The 21,245-nt window shown below is 37.4% G+C and overlaps 2 protein-coding genes across 2 annotated transcripts in view; both read left to right on the forward strand.

Annotated features, from left to right (window-relative positions):
* The window catches only part of dnah12 (dynein, axonemal, heavy chain 12), a 38,877-nt gene extending 30,228 nt beyond the window's left edge, over positions 1–8,649 (forward strand). Inside the window, 17 exon segments of the mRNA XM_051662321.1 lie at positions 189–270; positions 273–332; positions 1,731–2,157; positions 2,341–2,477; positions 2,480–2,610; positions 2,706–2,831; positions 2,833–2,922; positions 3,005–3,071; positions 3,074–3,092; positions 5,529–5,719; positions 5,879–5,900; positions 5,902–5,967; positions 5,969–6,017; positions 6,115–6,156; positions 7,834–7,883; positions 8,287–8,354; positions 8,459–8,649. Of these exon segments, the coding sequence (XP_051518281.1) occupies positions 189–270; positions 273–332; positions 1,731–2,157; positions 2,341–2,477; positions 2,480–2,610; positions 2,706–2,831; positions 2,833–2,922; positions 3,005–3,071; positions 3,074–3,092; positions 5,529–5,719; positions 5,879–5,900; positions 5,902–5,967; positions 5,969–6,017; positions 6,115–6,156; positions 7,834–7,883; positions 8,287–8,354; positions 8,459–8,649 (1,818 nt within the window).
* Positions 8,650–9,960: 1,311 nt separating this feature from the next.
* asb14b (ankyrin repeat and SOCS box containing 14b) lies at positions 9,961–18,266 on the forward strand. The gene is made up of 10 exons (XM_051661999.1): positions 9,961–10,020; positions 10,626–10,754; positions 10,848–10,900; positions 11,009–11,140; positions 11,242–11,400; positions 11,785–12,030; positions 12,396–12,573; positions 15,001–15,544; positions 16,099–16,252; positions 16,446–18,266. The coding sequence occupies exons 2-10, from the start codon at positions 10,642–10,644 to the stop codon at positions 16,622–16,624; spliced, it is 1,758 nt and encodes a 585-aa protein (XP_051517959.1). The 5' UTR covers positions 9,961–10,020; positions 10,626–10,641; the 3' UTR covers positions 16,625–18,266.
* Positions 18,267–21,245: the final 2,979 nt, after the last annotated feature.

The following is a 21,245-nucleotide window of genomic DNA, read 5'->3' on the forward strand; positions in this document are numbered from 1 at the left end:
GCATGCTTAAAATTTCATGAAATTTTGCACACACATCAGAGTCGTCGGCCATTAGGACTGGGCAAAAGTTCACACATTGGCATGTAGGGGGAGGTCTGTAGCACCCCCTTTAAAATGGGCATGTAACAGGTGCATGGGCCCATCATCTCTGCTTGTAGCTATATTTTTACTTGTATCCTTGTTTAAAGATTGAGCCAGCAATCAGTAAATTTGTAACTGAGAAACTGGGAAAGTAATTTGCTGAACCACCTCCATTTGACCTAAGTAAAAAACCTCCAACGCCAACATTCCACTGGTCTTTGCACACTCTCCTGGAGCATACCCTATGGCTAGTAAATATTTTTTTCACTCCAGTTTAAATAGCATACATTTGTAAAGTTTAAACTAAAATTTGTTAAAGGTGCACTTAGTAATGTTTTATTTATGTTTGGCTAGCCGACAGAGCAGTGGTCCTGGACTTTATACTGACACCTATTGGTGTGGATACAGCATCGCGCACAGGGTTGTGGAGTAACGGAATACATGTAATGGGATTACATTGTTGGGGTAACATATTACAAGTAGTGCATTACTTAATCGGATTACTTTTTCGAGTAATGAGTAAAGTAACATATTTTTTTCTTTTAGACCATAATATGGGAGTTACTTTTTAAATAAAGCAACCTGTTGCTTTTGTACACCTCTTCTTTCCCTGTATTGCGAGAAATCAGGAGTAAAAGTGTGCATTTGACAAAAATGACCAAAAATGGGAGATTTAGGCTTTGTTAACACTACAAAAGAAATCAGATTTTTCTTAAAGCTGAAGTATGTATCTTTTTCAGTGTTAAAGTACTTTCTTCTATCCAAGCTTAACATGCAGAAACAACTATAAGTAAGCATAGGTTAACTTTCTCAAAAACTGTAAACACTGTCTCTGCGCTGCTATAAAAATTCCTGTGTTTGTTTTGGGCAACCTGCTTAGACGCTTAAGGTGGTTGCACACCAGACGAGAAGCGCCGCATCACGTTGCGGCTAGGACACAGCACAGGTATCAAACGTGGGGCACGTCGATGCGGTTCAGACTGCAGACATTACACACAAAAGTTACCAATGATTTTCCCTTGATCAAGAATGAAGAACACTGAAGTAAATAATCTATGTCCTTTGATAATGATTTGGGTCAAATTTAATGGAAAATATGTGAGTTGCGCTCCGTGGTTGAGCAGCCTCCGGAGTCATAGCTGGGTGCTGCCAACAGACGGTGAGTGGTGGCGGCAGTGTGTGTACCTTCATTGAAAACAGTTGTTTCGAATTTTCGAACGCACCATGTCGTCCTACAGATGCCTCCGGTGTGCAACCACCTGACTGTTTGAACAACTGCAGATGAGGGGCGTATTCGGAAAGCTGTTTTGAAAACATTGTTTATATTTGCAACTCCATTCGGTGGAGCTAGTGTTGCAGAAATTACATACTTCAGCAAAAACTTTTTAGACAGATTGTTCAAACTGCAAGTTATAGCCTTTCTATATATTTTTAAAAAAATCAGATTTTAATTGGATTTCAAACCACCTACCTAGGTGGTTTGAATTGGGCTTGTGAAAATCGCATTTCATTATTATTATTTTTCTGTTCAGATTAATAAAACTGAATTTGTCAAAATTGGAAAGAATTACTTAGTGCAGTTTTAATTCCTATTCTGTATGGCAGACATTCATGTGAAATACTGAAGTAAAATGCCTTTTTTCCTTTAGGTCTGCTGAAATTTACCAATGATAAGAACATGGGTGGCTCGCAATTTAAATCCAACTCTCTGGGACAAGACCAGGGTCCCATAGCAGTAAAGATAATCCGCTCTGCCATTAAGGAGGGCACCTGGGTGTGCTTGCAGAACTGTCACCTAGCTGTGTCCTGGATGTCCACTCTGGAGAAGATCTGTGAAGATCTCATCCCTGACACATGCCATCCAGACTTCTGTCTTTGGCTCACCAGCTACCCTTCACCCATGGTACTACATGGGGCACTCATGAGAAATCTTATTTCAAACCCCTTAACAGACAGTTGCATTCGGTCCCTAAATTATTTGTATTTTCTGCAAATAGCAGAAGTGTGTGATTTCTGCAGCGCTAGCATCACCAAACGGATTTGCAAAAAACAGATAGGTTTTCCGAACACTCCATTGTCTGCCATTGGTCAAACAAACCTAACATTTCCTTTAACCTTTTAAGCTAAATATGCCAGCTACGCCGATAACATCAGACCCCATTAATTCTCTTTGCGTCTCGAGACCAAACGTGCAACATGACGCCATGACGTTTCACCGCAGAGCACTCTACAGAAGGCACAGAAACCTCTTCAACAAAGATCACAAAAATAAAGTGATTTAAAAAAAAACACTTCTCTTTCATTCATTGATTAATTTGTGCCTCAGCTGTTTGTGAACGAGTACGAGGAAGTTCCCTTTGAGGCCATCACGTATCAGACTGGAGAATGTAACTACGCCGCCTCATGACAATCCTTGCTGATTTTTACAATAGAGACATTATCGATAACCCACCCCACTCCTTCTCTCCCAGTGGCAATTATTATGCACCTCCAAAGTCCATCTATGAAAACTATGTGGAGTTTATCAAGGTAAGTCTCTATGCTATAAAGCCTGCTGATCTCTGATGAAATTTACACTCTGATGATGAAACTATTAAATATAATACACTTGATATGCTCCATAGAAACTGCCATCTGCCCAGCAACCCAAGGTGTTTGATATGCATGAGAATGTGAACATCTCCAAAGACCTTCAACAGACAAAACTACTGTTTGATTCCCTGATCCTGACCCAGGGTGGTGGCTCAAAGGGGGGGGGGTGGATTTTGAGGGGATAGTACACTACCTGACATTGCTAATGACATCTTGTCTAAAGTAACTAAATAATTGTTCCATCACAATATGAAGAGTTTTAGGGATTACAATTGGTTCTGTTTTGCATATGTGGCTATGATTTATTGAAGTTCTGCTTTTGGTTATATACTTTGATATTGAGTCTGCTCTTGTCAAATTTCCTGTGCGTTATGAGGAGAGCATGAATACGGTGCTTGTATGATGCAGCACTACAATAAGTGAGTCGCCAGACCTCGTATAAGATCTGATGCGTACAGCGGACACTTTTGGTTACTTAAAGGGCCATTCACACTGAACGTATTCTATTTAACTTGACAGCATCTAAAAAATGTGAATTTATACAAATATAAGAGATAAAAGATCTTTTTTTTTTTGTTATTTAGTACTGCCCTTCAGAATCTACATAATTTAGAATCTAATAGTTGTGTATGAGTCCCTCAATGGTCCTAAGTATCAAAAGCTGGATCTCACATCACAAATAAATAAATTATATATATATATGTATATATATATATATATATATATATATATATATATATATATATATATATATATATATATATATATATATACACACACACACACACACACACACACACACATATACACTGATGATTCTTTAAATTAAGCATAACATTGCCTTTGTTTTTGTTTTTGAGTTGCCACAGTATGCAATAGACTGGCATGTCTTAAGGTCAATATTAGGTCAAAAATGTCAAAATAGAAACATCTTTCTCTAGAAACTCGTCAGTCAATCATTGTTTTGAGGAATGAAGGCTATACAATGCTTGAAACTGCCAAAAAACTGAAAATTTCATACAAAGGTGTACACTACAGTCTTCAAAGACAAAGGACAACTGGCTCTAACAAGAACAGAAAGAGATGTGGAAGGCCAGATGTACAACTAAACAAGAGGATAAGTACATCAGATGGCCCAGACACAAAGACTACAAGAGTGCAAACTGAATGAAATCCCAGATGCAGTTTATTGTGCTGCTCCAATCCCAATCAATAATCAATAAAAAAAAAAGATTTGGTACATAACATGGGACTTTTAATTATAAACAAGCCCGAAATACACAAGGGACCTCTATTTTGAAATGTCTGCGCTCCCAGTTGTGAACTCACTGACGGCTGATTCGCTGAGAAAGTGACTCGAATTCAAACTATAACCTGATCTCCTGAGTTCAAACGAGCTCTTGTCGGGTTATTTATTATAAAGACCCTGTTCAAAAGAGTCATCTGTACACGAATCGGACATCATGGCTCGTGCTGTGTTTCTTGTTGCGTGCAGCCAGCGAGCTCATATCATCAACAGAAAGGGTGAAAAGTGGCATGAGACACACTGGCGCTCTAAAGATGTATTCAATAACTCACAAGATGTTATCTGACGAAACCGCATATGAAAGCACACATCCCGACTGTCACCAGTGGCGACTAGAATTTAAATTGTCACAATAATTTATTTATTTTTGGTCGCATTTGCGACCATTTTAATCGCAGTCTGGAGCCCTGACATGTAATCTGGTTTATGTAATCAGAATACAAAAATCAAGTACTTGTAATTGGATTAAATTACATTTAAAACTCATAATCGGACTACAGTTATTTTTTTATAGATTACATGATTACATATTAACAAGGCAACGGCATTAAATTGTTTATAATTTACAATAATTTAATCGGTGGTACTGTTTTAAAATATTCTGCTCTTTTTGAATATTCTTGCTGTTCAAAAGATAATATCTTGCACCTCAGCTTTGGAATAGCAGATGGACTATCAGTAAACAGTAAAGGTTAAAAGTGTTTCAGTGTTTTTAGATGAAAACTTTGACCTAGGCAACGTCATTGCTGTTGATTTTATTTTATTTTTTCATTAATTTATGATCATTTTATTTCGATTTCATGGTCATTAATGATCGTAATGCTGCTATTGAAAATGAACTTAAAATGAACTTGATGTCTCAGTGTTTGAATTATAAACTTTGGCCATGCAATGTCATTGCTGTTTATTTCATTCATGTAATGTTTAATGCACTTTTTTAAAAGATTTTATGAATGCTTTTTGTGAGGCTCTTTTTGTTAGTAATAAAGAATGGAATAAATGTTCTTCCTCTTTGTACTTTTATGTTAAAATGATTATCCTACTGAAATGCATGTGACATAAAATAAAATAGTATTAGGTTGAAAGTAATCTGAAAGTAATTCAGAATTAATAAAATTAGATTACCCCAAAATGTAATCTGTGAGATTACATTACTGATTGCATTTTTGTCATGTAAAAGTAATCTGCCCAGCACTGACTATGGCCATGTTCCAAGTTTGACAATCAGAAAGTTTCCAAATACTTTTTTTTATTTTAAACAATATATCCATTGTTTTTTCAAACCTAATGTAACAAATTTCTGATAGTGAAATGTTTTGCTTGTAAAGTGTGCTTGTGCTATCTTTCTATAAAATAAATGTCAAATGGCTTGTTATTTTGGTATACAATGCAAAAACATTCATTGATTTCCGAGGGTACCCCAATACTTTTAGTGGCCACAGTGTATAGACGTAATCAACATATGTAAATGAGGATGAGAAACTAAGGTACACATAGTAGTTACAATAGAATATTGTAATTCTAAAATGTCTGTGTCTTCTCTCATTAGTTTGAGCAGTACTATATGTATGAGTCTGCAGAACCTGACAAAAGCCATTAAGGGGCTGGTAGTAATGGATGCAGAGGCTATAGCTGGCAGTCTGCTGGTGGGGAAAGTGTCAGAAAAGCGGGCCAAATGCTCCTATCCCAGTCTCAAGCCATTGGGCAGCTATGTCAATAACTTCTTAGGCAAACTCAAATTTTAACACAAAATAATACTAATTATGAATCCCTTCACACTAAAATGTGTGATTTTCATGAAGTTCTTATTGTATGTACACAGATATTGATTAAAAATCATTGATATTTTGAGCACCTTACTGTGTCTTTGTTAATGTGTTTGTCTGCCTTTTCACATGCTCTTCCAGGAGTGGTATGACACAGAAGCCCCATGTATTCTGGCTATCTGGGTTTTTCTTCACTCAGGCTTTTATAACAGGCAACCTGCAGAGCCAGGAAATACTCAACCCCCATCGACTTGTTTGAATTTGATTATGAGGTATAATCTGCTGCTGCTGTATCCAGACTGATTGTACTCTCACTAGATGAAATAGAGAGCTGATTGAAGAGTTATATTATGATGTTTATTGCTCTAGGTTTTGCCTTTTGACACTGCAGACTCCTCTCCTGAAGATGGAGTCTACACTGTTAGACCTTACCATGGTTTTTCTACAGTAACATACTGGCAACACTTTTGCCAGCTAGTTACTGTAAAAACCTAATAACGGTAAGCTACTGCAATTGTTGTGTACATTAATTTACTGATTACTGTAATTGGTAGCTGAGGTATATTACTGTAAAAATATAAATTGTACAGTAACTAGCTGTAAATATCCTTTACATTATTATTTTGATATATTTTATTAATAATATACAATTTATTATTAATAAAGAAAACACTCCTTTTTTTTTTTATTGGAGCATGACAAGAATAGGGGAGCTGGACATACAGTAATTCTATATAGTCAAACATTAAAGGGATAGTTTCCTCACCCTCATGACATCCCAGATGTGTATGACTTTCTCCTGCTGAACACAAACAAATATTTTTAGAAGAATATCTCAGCTCTGTAGGTCCATATAATGCAAGTGAATGGTGGCTAGAACTTTGTAGCTCCAAAAATCACGAAGGCAGCATAAAAGTAATCCATAAGACTCCCAATGCAAGGCCACCAGGATCAAGTGAACACTGAAAGAAAATAATATATGTTTAGTGTTAGGCTAATGTTAAGTCATGAAGTCATCACACAATATACGCCACAAAATCTCCTTTAACTGTGTGACCGTTCACATATGACGCGTTATGCCCAAAACAGCAAGATGGAGCGCAACGCAATATTCAACGCGTGGGTCTCATTTAACGTGACACACCGTCTTAAAAATGCAACTCTCACAATGCAAGAAAAAGCAGCAAAATGTGGGTCTCGAGACGCATTTTAAAACTTTGAACCGCTTTCAACTGACGAAAGGTCTTAAAAACGCAACCCTCACGATGCGAGAGGAAAAAAACAGCAAGACGCGACGCAACGACTAAAGATGTACCAACACTTAAAAAAAGGCAGACGGAAAGCAAGAAAGTGTCCTCTGTGAGCAGCCCCAAAGTAAATTTATCCTTTCAATAACATTACAGTTTTCTTATTTCTCTATAAAAAATTATCTTCAATTATCGTCTTATTACTTCCTTGGGACTCTGCTCTTCTCAAATGCAGCTTCCCCTCAGACAGGTGCGCGGGGCGTCAGGGGTTGTACCTGAGGATGTAAAGTTTGCATACCACTGTCGGAGCTGGAGGGAGGCCGAGAGAGAGAGACAAAGCGAAGATTACAGTTCATTATCATAACAGTTTATCTTACTACTAATACCAGACATTAGAATTTCTAATATTATAGAGGCAAGTTTCCTCGTTTAACTTAGGCTACCTGCAGTTGTCTCTGTGTGTACTCCATAATAAACACTGATGGCGCATTTTTCTAGAAATGCTCTGAGATCAAACGGAGCCAGTCTATGTACGTGTTTATGCAAATAATTACCGGGATTTATGAATAAAAAATAAAAAATAAAAATAAAAAAAAGATTATGAACACAGAATTCAAAAACCTCTCAGGAAAAGACGCTGTGGGTTTCGCACAGATATACATCTGCAGTAGTTTGCTGTATTTAGTTACAGTTTATACTGTATTAATTAGATAAAAAGTAATTTACTGTTATTAATGAGTGACGTCACCGAAATTACCCATGATGCAATGTATATTACAGTTAAATACTGTATGGTTATATTATAGTAATTTACTGGTAATTTTACAGTTATTTACTACAGTAAGGGTTAACAGTGTACATTCATGGCCTTTTTCTGGACGGAGCCTTTTTGTAATGAAAGGCAAGAGTATTTTCCATGAGAGGAAGACACTAGAAATTAAATTAAATAATGTTTGACCTAATGGAATTAAGAAATGAAATTTTTTTAGAAACTCACTTTTTTTTTATTTTTCACCAAAAAAGAAAAGAAAATTCTTTCATCATTAACTCACCCTCAAGTTGTTCAAAAATGGTATGACTTACTTCTGTGGATCACCATTTACTTTCATTGTATGGAAAAAAGATGCAGTGAAAGTGAATGTTGAGTGAGACTGTCATTCTGTCTAACTTTTCCTTTTGTGTTCCATGGAAGAATGAACGTCATATGGGTTTGGAACAAAATGAGGGTGAGTAAATAATAACATAATTTTAATTTTTAAGTGAACTGTCCCTTTAAATGTGTTCTTCCATGCAGCGGAGTGTTGGCTGAACAGTATCCCAAAGTTCTCTTTGATGCAGTCCCTATCAACTGGGTCCAACCCAGTAAGAGAACGAATCAATGTTATTTGATGAATAATTATGTCCATTCTATTACTTCATAGACTTGTAGTTCCTTTGCTCAGTAAACTCTTCTAACCTGTCTTTAGAGGACAAGAGGATCATGGAGCAGCCCCACAAAATCTATGTGTGTCCCCTCTACAAGACCAGTGAGCGAAAAGGCACACTGTCCACCACTGGCCATTCAACCAACTTTGTCATAAGTATGCTCCTTACCAGCAAGCGCCCTCAGCACTGGATCAAGAGAGGCGTGATTTTGCTTTGTCAACTGGATTATTAACACTGAAACCTTTGACTTCTGATCCAGCACTTTACTTACTATTCTGTTCTTACATATGGCTTTATGATGTTTCACTGTTGAGCTACTTCCATTAAAAACATATCTGTACAGTTGATTCATCTTTAAATATCTTCAAAAAACAATCACTGACATTACAGACTACTCAAATAGACCTCATATATTCCCAAACCTATAAGACTTTCTCTCTTCAGTGAAACACAAAAGATGTTAGGCAGAATGTTAGGTACTAGCAGCCTTACTCACCATTCACTTTTATTGTAAGGGATAGAGCAGTGTCAAATTCACTACTCTTAAAAATTTCTCCTCATGTGTTCCACCGAAGAGAGAAAGTCATAAGAGTTTAGAACGACATGCGGGTAAGTAAATGCTGACAGAATTTTCATTTTTGGGTGAACTATCCCTTTAACGTGTGTCTCTTTTTGGGGGATTGCTTTAGTCAATGGACAGATTCCTGTTCCTCTTAAAGGAATGTTCCAGGTTCAATACAAGTTGAGTTCAATCGACAACATTCATGGCATAATGTTGATTACCACAAAATATAATTCCGACTCATCCCTTCTTTTCTTTAAAAACAATAATCGAGGTTTCAGTGAGGCACTTACAATGGAAGTGAATGGGGACAATTTCTAAAAGCCCTTACATTCATTCTTCTGTTAAAACTCATGTATTTTTTTTAACTGTAAAGTTGTTTAAATCGTAATTTTTTACAGTTGTTTTAGGGTTTTTTGACATTACATCATCATGGCAATGGAGTTGTTAAATTGGATATAACTTTACACAGAAAAGTTAGTGATTTTATCACACAAAAATCATCTGAGCATTTATATTGTTTAGGTCTTGTGTCTATACTTTTAAAACAGTGAGTATTTGAACCTTTACGGATTGACCCCATTCACTTCCATTGTAAGTGCCTCACTGTAACCCAGTTTTTATTTATTTATTTTTTAAAGAAAAGTAGGGATGAGTGAATTTCTTTTTTTTTTTTTTTTTGTGGTGATCAACATTATGCCACAAATGCGGTCGATTGAGCATACTTTTATTGTAATCTGGAATATTCCTTATTATTCCTTATATGTGCTGTGTTCAAGTCATTTAAACAGCTCAAAGAAAAGAAAGTGTGGCCCATTGATTCAAGATTCATTCTTAAGTCAGCTGTCTGGTTGGGTAGAATTGCAAAACTGAGTGCCACGCAGAAGGTCAAAGCCAGGTGTTGGTTGGCTGGCCCAGGCCCCATGAGCGTATATTTTTAACTGTGCATGGATATAAATAGGTGTGAGAGTGTAAAGCGACCAAAAACACAGTATAGATACAACTGCCACGAAAAACAGCAGCGTTTCCTGTTGCTTTAAGGTAGAATGAACATTTGCCTTTTAATTATATAAATAGATTTCTCTTCCTGGACAGTTTGTAGAAATCTAGATTAAATTTTGCATGGGATGGAGTAATGCATGTTTTCAAAACAGTGTCAATGTAATTATTTTTACTAGAGCTTTTAAATCATTATTGTTATTAGTATCTTGTGATGTTTGGACATTACTCCTTGCACTAAAAGGGCCATTCTTTGGAGTAGCCTATTTGGTTTGTAATGCAACAACATTGTTGCTTCCCGTACATTCTCTCGTAATCCAACCCAGCATGGTAGAAACTAGAGCAGATATTTTCAGCTTCTACATATGGCTATTATGAACCAGCTCTTGTAGGCATGTACAGCACAGTTTGTTTCGAATAAATGAAGTCGTACCATAATGTTTACTTAAAAAGTCAAACTATTATGATGTGCTGTCATACTATTACCTCAAAACAGTCATAATGATATAGGCATACTGTGTTTTCCTACATATGACCAGTCAGTTCATTGTGTTCCTATGGAAAAACTAAACAAAAACACAATATAAAAGGGGTCACATTAGGGGGAAAAAACTTATTGACATACTGATTTTTGGATGCCAAATAAGAGTTTAGTAGTTCAACATGGAGGAGGTTTATGATGCTGCAGAGGATGATTTGGACGAGGATGAGGCCACTCAGTACATGATTGAGCAGAGTCTGTTGGAGTACAGCAAACATGCTGATTCATCAACCAGGTACAGCTAAATCACTCTGCATTTAATATTGTATGTCTATCTCTATGGATAACTACAGTATATAATCAAACACTTTGCTGTCATGTGCCTTAGTGAACTATTAGACTGCATAGACCATGAGGAAATTTTCACTGCCATACAGGCTGGTAGGAGCTGAATTCTCTTAGATCACCATCAAAATAATCAGTGCTCAAATACAAGAGCTGCAGAATTAATGGCATGTGCATGCTGTTCTCTTTCATGTGTAATGTCAGGTAATGAGGATGCTCTGAAGATGCTGGTGCAGTGTAAGGAGGCTCTGTCTAATGCAGACAGTAGGGGCTGGATCCCACTGCATGAGGCTGCAGTACAGCAGAAGAGGAGCATTCTCGAAATCACTTATGCAGGTAAAGGAGATGCTCTGTATTTGCATTATGATGTGCATAAATTTCATCTCACTAAGACAGAGAAATTGTTTAATAATTGTTAATCAGAATTCCATATTCAGCATCTCCTCAGGGGTCAGGGCAGTGCCGTACTTTGAGAGGGGAGACTCCGTTGTTTCTTGCAGCTGTTCACGGTCTTAGAGAGAATGCCACATTCTTGCTACAGAATGGCTGTGACCCTGACTGCAAAAATGATGATGATGATTCGGCATTGGTTGCAGGTGTGGAACACTGTGCTATTCAGAAAAGCTGTTTTGAATACAAAGTTTATTTTTGCAATTCCGTTTGGTGGTGCTAAAATGACATGCTTTAGCTTTAATCACCCTCATGTTATTCCAAACCTGTACAACTTTCTTTCTGGATGTTATACAGGTTTTTTTTCCAAACTGAAAGTAAATGTGACTGAGGTTAATATCTCTTTTTGTTTTCCACAAAGAAAAGAAAGCCATACAGGTTTGGTAACAACATGAGGGAGAGTAAATTATGACAGAATTTTCATTTTTGGGTTAACCATCCCTTTAAAATACCTTAGAGAAGACATAAATTTGCATTTGACAGAAGTCCGATTAAGATACTGTATGAATTGTTTCTTATTCTGAAATCAGCCATAAAGAATGACCAGTATGACCTGGCTCTACTGCTGCTACGCTACAATGTCTCTGTGGACCAAAAAGGGAGTCTCCAAAGAACCGCTTTGCATGAAGCATCTGTGCTCGGCTTGGATAACTTTGTACATCTGCTCCTACAATCTGGTGCTGACCCAAATGCCATTGATGCCTGTGAACATACTCCTATAGGACTTGCTGCACAAGCTGGACATTTTAACGTTGTAGAGGTTCTGCTTCAGAAAGGTGATTTTTATATGTATGTTTGTGGGTAGAAATTCATTACCTGCCTTAGTGATCCAAAGTTTATTAAAGTTTGTGCTACTCATAGCAGACAGATGTACTCAATAGATAATATAATAATACGAATTATTATATTGTTACATAGGTAGCTGATTCATAACATGTTCATTGCCTCTTTTTTTAGGTCAAAATTTATATGTGTAAAATTTATATGTGTATAAAAAAGCTTACATTTTAGGTGCTGTGACTGATCAGCATTTCTTAATAGTTGTTCACTATTTTAATCTTTTATTAGTTCATATCACACTACAAAAGTGTCAACTGCCTATATATTATGGAGTTCATGGTCATATTTCATTCGTTTTCAGGGGCCAGTGTGTGGTCCAAGCCTAACTCTCCTAGTTCAGCCTCAGTTTTGTTTGACGCAGCAGCCTCTGGAAACCCTGATATCATTGCACTGCTGCTGGAGTACGGAGCCGATCCCAACATGCCCACACACACAGGCCATCTCCCCATCCACCGTGTAGCCTACCGTGGACATCTGCTGTGAGTGACACACAAGTAATGTTTTATTCAGTGCAGCATTCGGCCTTCCCTGGAAAACAAACACACACACACACAAAAAAAATTTCTTCAGTAAAAATATTTTTCTATAAAAATATCTAAAGATCCGTAAAACAAGATACATTTACTTGAGAAGCAAAACTGCATAAGGTATTATGATATGTAGAGAATATATCTTGAATGAAGTTTATTTTTCTTACGACATAAGCAAATTGTTTTTTCTTGTTTTAAGCATAAATCTAAAAACTATTTAGTGAGGCCTTTATGCTAATGGAATAGTTCAACCAAACATTAAAATTCTGTCACCAAAGTCATATGACATCCTTTCTTCTGTGGTACACAAAAGAAGGATTTTAAGGATGTTCTGTTCGCTGATATCAATACAATAGCAGTTCATAGTGACTCACTTTAAAGCTTAAAGTTTGCATCATATTCTGTGTTTCTGAAGGCATAAGAAGAAGGTTTTGGCAAGAGACAACCTAACATTTAAGTTATTTTACAGTGAAAATCTTGACTTCCGCCATAGCTCTCCTTTGCACATTCATGAGCTGGCCTGCATGAGAGAAGCTCATTCACAATGGTTCGTGCTTACACGTTGTAAAAGCAAAAAGAACGCTAAAGAGTTGAACACATACGTGAACACATCCATACGCTTCTATCATGCACTCATGATTTTCACTGTAAAATAACTTACATTTTGTATTGTTGTGCCTTCAGAAGACCTGGAATATGATGCCCTAGTTGCATGGACATACTTTTATTACTCTTTTGGGTCCTTTTTTTGGGTTCTCATCTGCTATTGTATTAAAATCAGCTAATTGAACATTCTTTAAAGAATTTTTTTTTTCGGATGCAGCCTATATATTCATACAATCATTCTGAGTTATTTGAGTCGAAAGAGAATGGAGTGGGGGAGAAAAGAAAAATGTTAGAGAGAGAACAGATGAAAAAGGAACTTTCCACTCATTCACTCTGTGGAGTGTGGGGACAAATGTCTGTTTGTTAATTTATTGTATGTGTATTGTCAGTCTCTTAGGAGATCAAAGTTGCAGCTACTGCTGAACAATTTGAAAAACACAAGACATACTGCATCAAGCATGTATGACATGCTGCTGCACAATAAGACAATTACAATCCCCCAACATAGCAGGGAAGCTGCACAAACACAAAACATAAAAAACAACCCCCCAAACAAGCAGATCTACCGCCAAGACTTGTGTACTGCTGCTGCCCCGAAGAGCCTTGTGCACTGAGTGTATGCTAGCTAGGTGTGCCTTAGCCTGCTTGGCTGCATGGCATAATGAGCCGATTGGCTCGACATAACACATGTGAGCGAGCTGATTGGCTAACAGATTTCAAGTTCAAAGAACCTATCAGCTTGCGCCAATCAGATTTTCATGTCTGAACTTAGTCATTTGTAGACACGCAAATTGTTTCGGTCGTAAACAACTCGGTGCTTTATTAGTGGTGGTATAATAACTTACTCAAAACACATAAAACACAATCATTTGTTGTCACCTACTGACGTAACGAGTCAGTGAACAAATCTGAACTAATCTTTTTGGTGAACAAATTCAAAAGACTTCAGTTACGAGTTCATGTCAGACAGAGAAACATCATCTGTTGACTGTTGACTATTAACTAGTAGAGTTAATTCACTCCACTAAATAAATGTGGCATTTATTATAGTAATAGTTTTTTTTTATGCTAAATATAACTTTAAACTAGAATTTGCTAAATGATTGATTTGTTTTCAATAATTTTTGTTAATAAATGGAGAACAAAAAAGAGGAATGATTAGGACAGATGAAGCGTGTTGCCAATAAATAGACAGTTACAATAATATGTGGTTTGTCTATATTCTTCAAGTGGTTTTGTTTATTTTTATAACGTTATAAATGCTTATTATAGTGTGACAAGGAGGAGGGCGGTGCCGGGCCGTGAGTGCGCAAGGCCGTCCCCCAATTGGGCTAATCAGCCGAGGAGAGGGATAAGGCCAAGCCGGTTGCAGCAGTTCTGGAGAGAGAGAGCCACACGCAGCTGCCGTGTGTGTTTATGTTTGTGTCTTTTTAAGTTTTCATTAAACATTATTTTGATTGTTCAGCCGGTTCCAGCCTCCTCCTTGCCCATTTTAAACCCTGTTACATATAGAAAATGACAAGATTCTGAATAAATATTAGCTGGCTAACTTGATTTATGCATTTGTCATATGCTTTTATCCAAAGCGATTTACAAAAGAGTGGAATACATTAAATGCACACATCTTATAGTGTCATTGGGGGCTGAGCCCCCCTAAGATTAATTCCTTGAATTGATTGGGCCTTTGGTTCATGCAAATCTGTTTAAAATCTTACACTCTTTTGTCTCCATTGACACAATTCTCTATCCATCTTCTCTCTGATTTCACAGAGCACTGGAGCAACTGATCCCAGTCACTAAAAAGGAGGTTATAAAAGAGAGTGGTATGAGCCCATTACATTCCGCAGCGGCAGGTGGTCACTCTCAGTGCCTGGAGCTGCTCCTGAGCTCCGGTTTCGACCCGAACTTCATGCTGCACCCGAGAGTGCGCAAGAACTATGACGATGAGCGCAGGTCAGCGCTGTTCTTTGCCGTATCAAACAGTGATGTGCAGTCAGCACGGCTGCTTCTGGAGGCTGGGGCCATGCCAAACCAGGACCCTGTCAACTGCCTGCAGGTGGCCATGCGGCTGGGCAACTATGAGCTCATTAACACTCTACTGCGATACGGTGCAAACGTCAACTACTACTCCCGTGTCAACACTACACACTTCCCCTCTGCCCTGCAGTATGCACTAAAGGATGAGGTGATGTTGCGTATGCTTCTCAATAACGGTTATGATGTGCAACGCTGTTTTGACTGTCCTTATGGACAGGCCTCACATGTGCCTGTGGACTATGAGGGCTGGAGCGCTTCTGTTATTAAAGATGTGGTGGTAAGACCAGTTGTTCTCTACTGTATTTCTGAGCTCTGCAAATAGATTTTAAAGGTATAAACACAAATGTATTAGTTTCAAGGGGTATGATCTGATGTTTTAGAAGAAATAGTTTACCCCAAAATGAACATTTTGTTACAATTTACTCTTGTGGTTCCAAACCTATATGACTTAATTTCTTCTGCAGAACACAAAAGGACATATTTAAAAAACTGTTGCAATCCCTGATTTCCATACAAGTTGATAGTGAACAAGCCTTTCTCATGCACCCAGGAATGCGCACTGAAGAACTATGGTGGAGGTTAAGATCTTCACTGTAAAATTACTTAAATTTTGTTTTTGTTTTTGTTTTTTCTCACCAAAGCCTGTCATATGGCTCCAGATGACTTGCATGGACTACTTTTATGATATTTTACATATATTATTTTTGCGTTCTGCAGAAGAATAAAGTTGTATGACATGAGAATGAGTAAATATTGACATAATTTTAATTTTGGGTTATATATTCCTTTATGGTACAATTACCAATTCATAACACTCTTATCTTTGTGCAGTTTTGTGAGGTGATCACAGTGTACTGGCTCAAGCACATCTCAGCCCAAGTATTGAGAATTATGTTGGATTATGTCGATCATGTGAGTTTCTGCTCCAAACTGAAGAGTGTTCTTGTTGAGCAGAAACAATGGCCAGAAATATGTAAAATACAAGGTAAGTCTTGGGTCACATCTCACACTGATGCCTTTAGAGCATCAGCGTAAATTTATATTGTAAGTAGATCTGATGTATAGATCTCAATTTTTCAATGTTATACTTATACTGAAAGTGATGAGTTGCCTGATAGATTAAATTAAAGTGTATTCTAGAATGTTTCATTAAACCCAGAATTTTCTGCTCTCTTCAGAAAATGCTCGAAGCCTGAAGCACCTCTGCAGACTGAAGATCCGTGAATGTCTGGGCCGTTTGCGACTGAGGGCTCCCATTTTCATCAGTTTTCTGCCTCTGCCAGCCAGTCTCAAAGACTATATTCGCTTTAAAGAGTATGATATTTACAGTAGAGGTAGTATGAAAGAACAAGAGTAACACCAGGTGGATAATTCTGTATATGTTAAGACATTGATAAAAATACTGTAGTGAAACACTTTCTTATTATGTGTTAATTTCCTATGAGCAGACAGAGGGCAGCTTTACACTGTTTAAAAGGTGGATATGACGCAGGGCCATAATCACAATATATGGCCAGATTGTCTCCCAACTCCCCCCCCCCCCATTCTTGTTGGTGTTCTGCTGCAGCCCATTATGTACCTCTGTCTAATTGTCATTAAGTTGTTGCAGGAATAACATAATGGTTTAAAAGAAGTTTCATTTTGATCGTGCTCAGTAGTCTAACACCGCTCATCAATGTCATTTGAGATAGCAATCAAATTGATGAAGGTGGGACTTAAGTTTCAAAAGTTAAACGGAAACCTTGTGAATTATTCCAGCGCCGCACATCAGCAAGCAGGTCGTGACTGTGCCTCGGTCTATCAAGCTGGAAGAGAGAGACTGCTGATTTTAAATGCTTATATCTTCTGAAAACAAATTTTGTCAGCATTTGGAAGTACACTAGCATACTGATGACCTTAAAGGGAATTAATATAGACTAAAAGCAGCAAAACTTTAATTTTGATTTCATGGCAACTTTAAGAGTGTTAGTGTTATGTGATATGTAAGTATCTAACTAAACATGCAATATTTTACCACTGTTTTATGATTGAAATTTTGTACCGACTGACATTAATTTCCAAGGGTGCAAACTATTCACCATTTGGCAAAATTTGCCATTTTGAATTTAAAATGTCATCTACAGTATGTGATTTGTTGGTCATTCATAACTGTGAATAGGGCTGAAATAATTAGTTGATGTTGTCAATAATTGTTGTTGATGTTGATTAATTAGTTTTATTGTCGACAACAGTGACAATAAAAAATTGTCGACAATAATTTTAATTGACGAATAGTCGTTTGATCTCATTTAATGCAACATGAGATCATTTGAAACACTTATGATGACACATGAGAGCAGCACTGCCGCTCGCGCCTGAATGAAGAGAGGAAGAAAACACAGCTCACAGTCCAGATGCAAAGGTGATGTAGATCACAAAGTATGAGGGAATTATAATACAAAAATACAAAATGAGTAAATAAAAATCAGTGTCGTCCTGACGTGAAATAAAGCGGAACCTTACCTGTCATTCCACTTGAGCAAAACTTACCCGCCAGAGTGTCTAAAAATGAAACACCCTGGTGTTATAGCTTAAATACATTCTTTATTAAAGTTCAAATAATAAGGAAGCTGTTGTGTAAATAAGCTCAAACTGCTAAACTGGTATTTCTCTGTGCGGTCAGAGCGGCTTACATTAGTCGCGTGAAAAACATGCGGATACGCTCGTCCCTCGCACCCACTTGCTGCAGCTAGATTATAACATGATGGCTCGCGACGTAATGAATCATAATATACTGTATGTGTCATGGTGTGTATCCTGTCGTACAGAAAATCGGCGATACGCAGATCTACTAAGAACAGAGTTTGTTTTTTTGTTTTTTGAGTTAAAGATGGATCAATGTTAACAAAAAGGTGAGAGAGTGTAGTCATAACCCATTTTGCAATGCAAAAAAAGGGTTTTGATTTGTCTTTTTTGGTTTGCCCCCACCCCATTATATTTTCCGTCATGTAAATGTTTCATGCTGCAACCCCATTAAACTTAATAAAACTTCAAGAAGGTTTTCTTATTATTATTCATTGAATGTTATTTAGAGGTATTTTTAAAAGATGATTTTGTCCTCTTTGTTGTTATTAAGCACATTTAATACAAACTTTAAAGTCGAGGCACAAGCTGAATAGTCGGTTAAGAGCTAATGATTAATCGTTGCTATAATCAACCGAATAGTCAAATAATCGTTCTAATAATCATTAGATTAGCCGATTATCAAAATAATCATTAGTTGCAGCCCTAACTGTGAAAGTGAAAACATTAACAGAGCAATTTTCAGTGAATCAGGCTTAAGACAAAGAGCAAATGTGTGTATATTGTATGAATGAAGGGACTGAATGAATGTAATAATCTGGCAGGCTTTTGAAGTAGCTTTTTAGAAAATTCTCTTGACATTGTCTAAGAAAATTATCTTTAAAAAAAAACAAAGTATAGCGTTATCACCCTCAGATTAAAACTAGAACATGACAAGACCTGTGACTTGTGACTACTATTGTGCTTTTAGGTTTTGGCAAGGACAGTGTCATATATTCTTAATGCAAATATTATTAGTTAATAATTAAAAATCAATTTAAGATTTTCTAAATAATTTATTTGTCTCTAATTAATTCTAAATTTTGTACAGCATCTCCTAAGAGTCTTCTTTTAAAAGAGACTGTTTTATTTTAAGTATGTTCTTGTCAGACCTGTGCTCAAAAAAGAGCCACCAGTTAAAGAAATAGTTCACCTAAAAATGGAAAATTTACTTTTACTCACTCATTTACTCACCCTTATGTTGTTCAAAACCCAAATGCTGATTTTCTTTTTCTTGGAACATAAAAATAGATATTTTAAGCAGCTCCATTCCATACAATAACAGTTTATAGTGAGCAGGAGATGTCAAGCTTCAAAAAGGACAAATACTGTAAAGCATTATTAACGGTTCAGTATAAAGACATCATAACAGTAGTCCAAATGACAAGTGCACTATATTCCAAACTTTCTGGGGCCATACAACAGCTATGTGTTGTATGGACTACTTTTATGGTATTTTTATAATTATTTGTTTTTCTCTTTGGACCTTGACAGCAGTGGTCAATATGAACTGTTTTTGTATGGAAAAGAGCAGCGTTAGGATTCTTGAAGAAAATATTCTGTTAAGAGCTGCTCGATTCTGGATAAATTGAGAATCACAATTTTTTTACTTAGAATAAAGATCACGATTCTCTCACGATTCTGAAGAAAAATGCTTATTTTAGTGATTTACAAAACCTGGACATAAGGGTATTAAACAATGTAACATAATTTACTAGTGGTTCTGACAAAATGTTCTCTGCATTAATCTATGCAAAAATGTAAATATAAATGTAATTATAAATATAAATTTGTGAAATAAAGTTCACAAGAGGGCGCAGGGAATACATTATAAACTAAACAGCACCTTGTGATTATTGAAAAAAAATCCTGTTAAAAAACTGCATAATAAATAAAAAAAAATGATTTAACCTGTTTCTCACATGCTAAGTAAAATGCAAAACGAGTAAAATAACAGCTGTTCAGAGTGTTGCAGAATCAACGGGGAACACGAGAGGCGGTGGAACATGTTTTTACATCAACTAAAGTTGGTGTACAGGTGTCACAGCATTGAAGATGTGCTGTCCTAATTTACAAGCGCTCTTCATCAACTGTAAGCCTTTTTACTCACCGCGGGAGTTTTCCTCATTCATTCTTTTGCTGGTTCATTCAGTGTTTATATCCCGCCACAAGCGTGAATGAAAGCAGTGTTGCAACAGCTGTCTGATCACATCACAGACACAGAGCAACAACACCCAGACTCACTTATTTTTCTGGGAGATTTTTAATAAAGCTCAACTCACCTGTGAACTGCCAAAATACAAACAACACATCACATGCCCCACCAGAGACAGAAATATACTCGATCACTGCTACACCACTGTAAAGGATGCATATCGCTCTGTCCCACATGCAGCTTTAGGACTCTTTGTCTGGTTAATCTTCTCCTGACCTACAAGCAGAAACTAAAATCTGCTAAGCCTGTAGTAAGGACTGTAAAGAGATGGACCAATGAAGCAGAGCTGGAACAACAAGCCTGTTTTGACTATACTGCTTGAAGTGTTTTTGAGGCTGCAGCCACAGACCTGGACGAGCTCACAGATACTGTGACATCATATATACGTCTTTCGGAAACAAAAGACTAGGAAAGTTTCAAGCCCAGATGGTGTTTCACCTGCCTGTCTGCGCTGACCAACTGGCCCCCATCATCACACAGATCTTCAATAGATCACTGGAGCAGTGTGAACTTCCCTGCTGCTTCAAATGCTCCACCATCTTTCCGGTCCCCAAAATCACAAGATTAATGACAACAGACCTGTCTCTCTCACATCTGTGGTCATGAAGTCATTTGAAAGACTGGTTTTGGCCTACCTGAAGGACATCACTGAACCCCTGCTGGACCCCCTTCAGTTTGCTTACCGAGAAAACAGTTCTGTGGATGATGCTGTCAATATGGGACTGCATTATATCCTGCAACACCTTGACAGACCTGGGACTTATGCAAGGATCCTATTTGTGGACTTCAGTTCAGCCTTCAATACCATCATGCCTGATATTCTCTCAACCAAACTGACCCAGCTCTCCGTGCCCACCCCAATCTGTCGATGGATCACCAGCTTTTTGGCAGATAGGCTGCTAGTGAGACTGGGGAAACTCACATCCGGGACCCTCACTATTAGCACTGGTGCTCCTTAGGGATGCGTTCTCTCTCTACTGCTCTTCTCTCTGTACACGAATGACTGCACTGCAAAAGACCCCACTGTCAAGCTCCTGAAGATTGCAGACGACACCACGGTCATTGGCCTCATCCGCAATGGTGACGAGTCTGCATACAGATGGGAGGTTGATCAGCTGGCTGTCTGGTGAAGTCACAACAACCTTAAGCTGAACACACTCAA

This window comes from Myxocyprinus asiaticus, chromosome 29 (genome assembly GCF_019703515.2).
Source record: "Myxocyprinus asiaticus isolate MX2 ecotype Aquarium Trade chromosome 29, UBuf_Myxa_2, whole genome shotgun sequence".
In the NCBI taxonomy this organism is placed as follows: Eukaryota; Metazoa; Chordata; class Actinopteri; order Cypriniformes; family Catostomidae; genus Myxocyprinus; species Myxocyprinus asiaticus.

Excerpts from the sequence above, each read along its gene's own strand:
- asb14b (XM_051661999.1), top strand. The coding sequence starts at position 10,642 with ATGGAGGAGGTTTATGATGCTGCAGAGGATGATTTGGACGAGGATGAG. Across the intron at positions 11,141-11,241 it reads TCTCGAAATCACTTATGCAG|CATCTCCTCAGGGGTCAGGG; the intron begins GTAAAGGAGATG and ends TTCCATATTCAG. Across the intron at positions 12,031-12,395 it reads AGAGGTTCTGCTTCAGAAAG|GGGCCAGTGTGTGGTCCAAG; the intron begins GTGATTTTTATA and ends ATTCGTTTTCAG.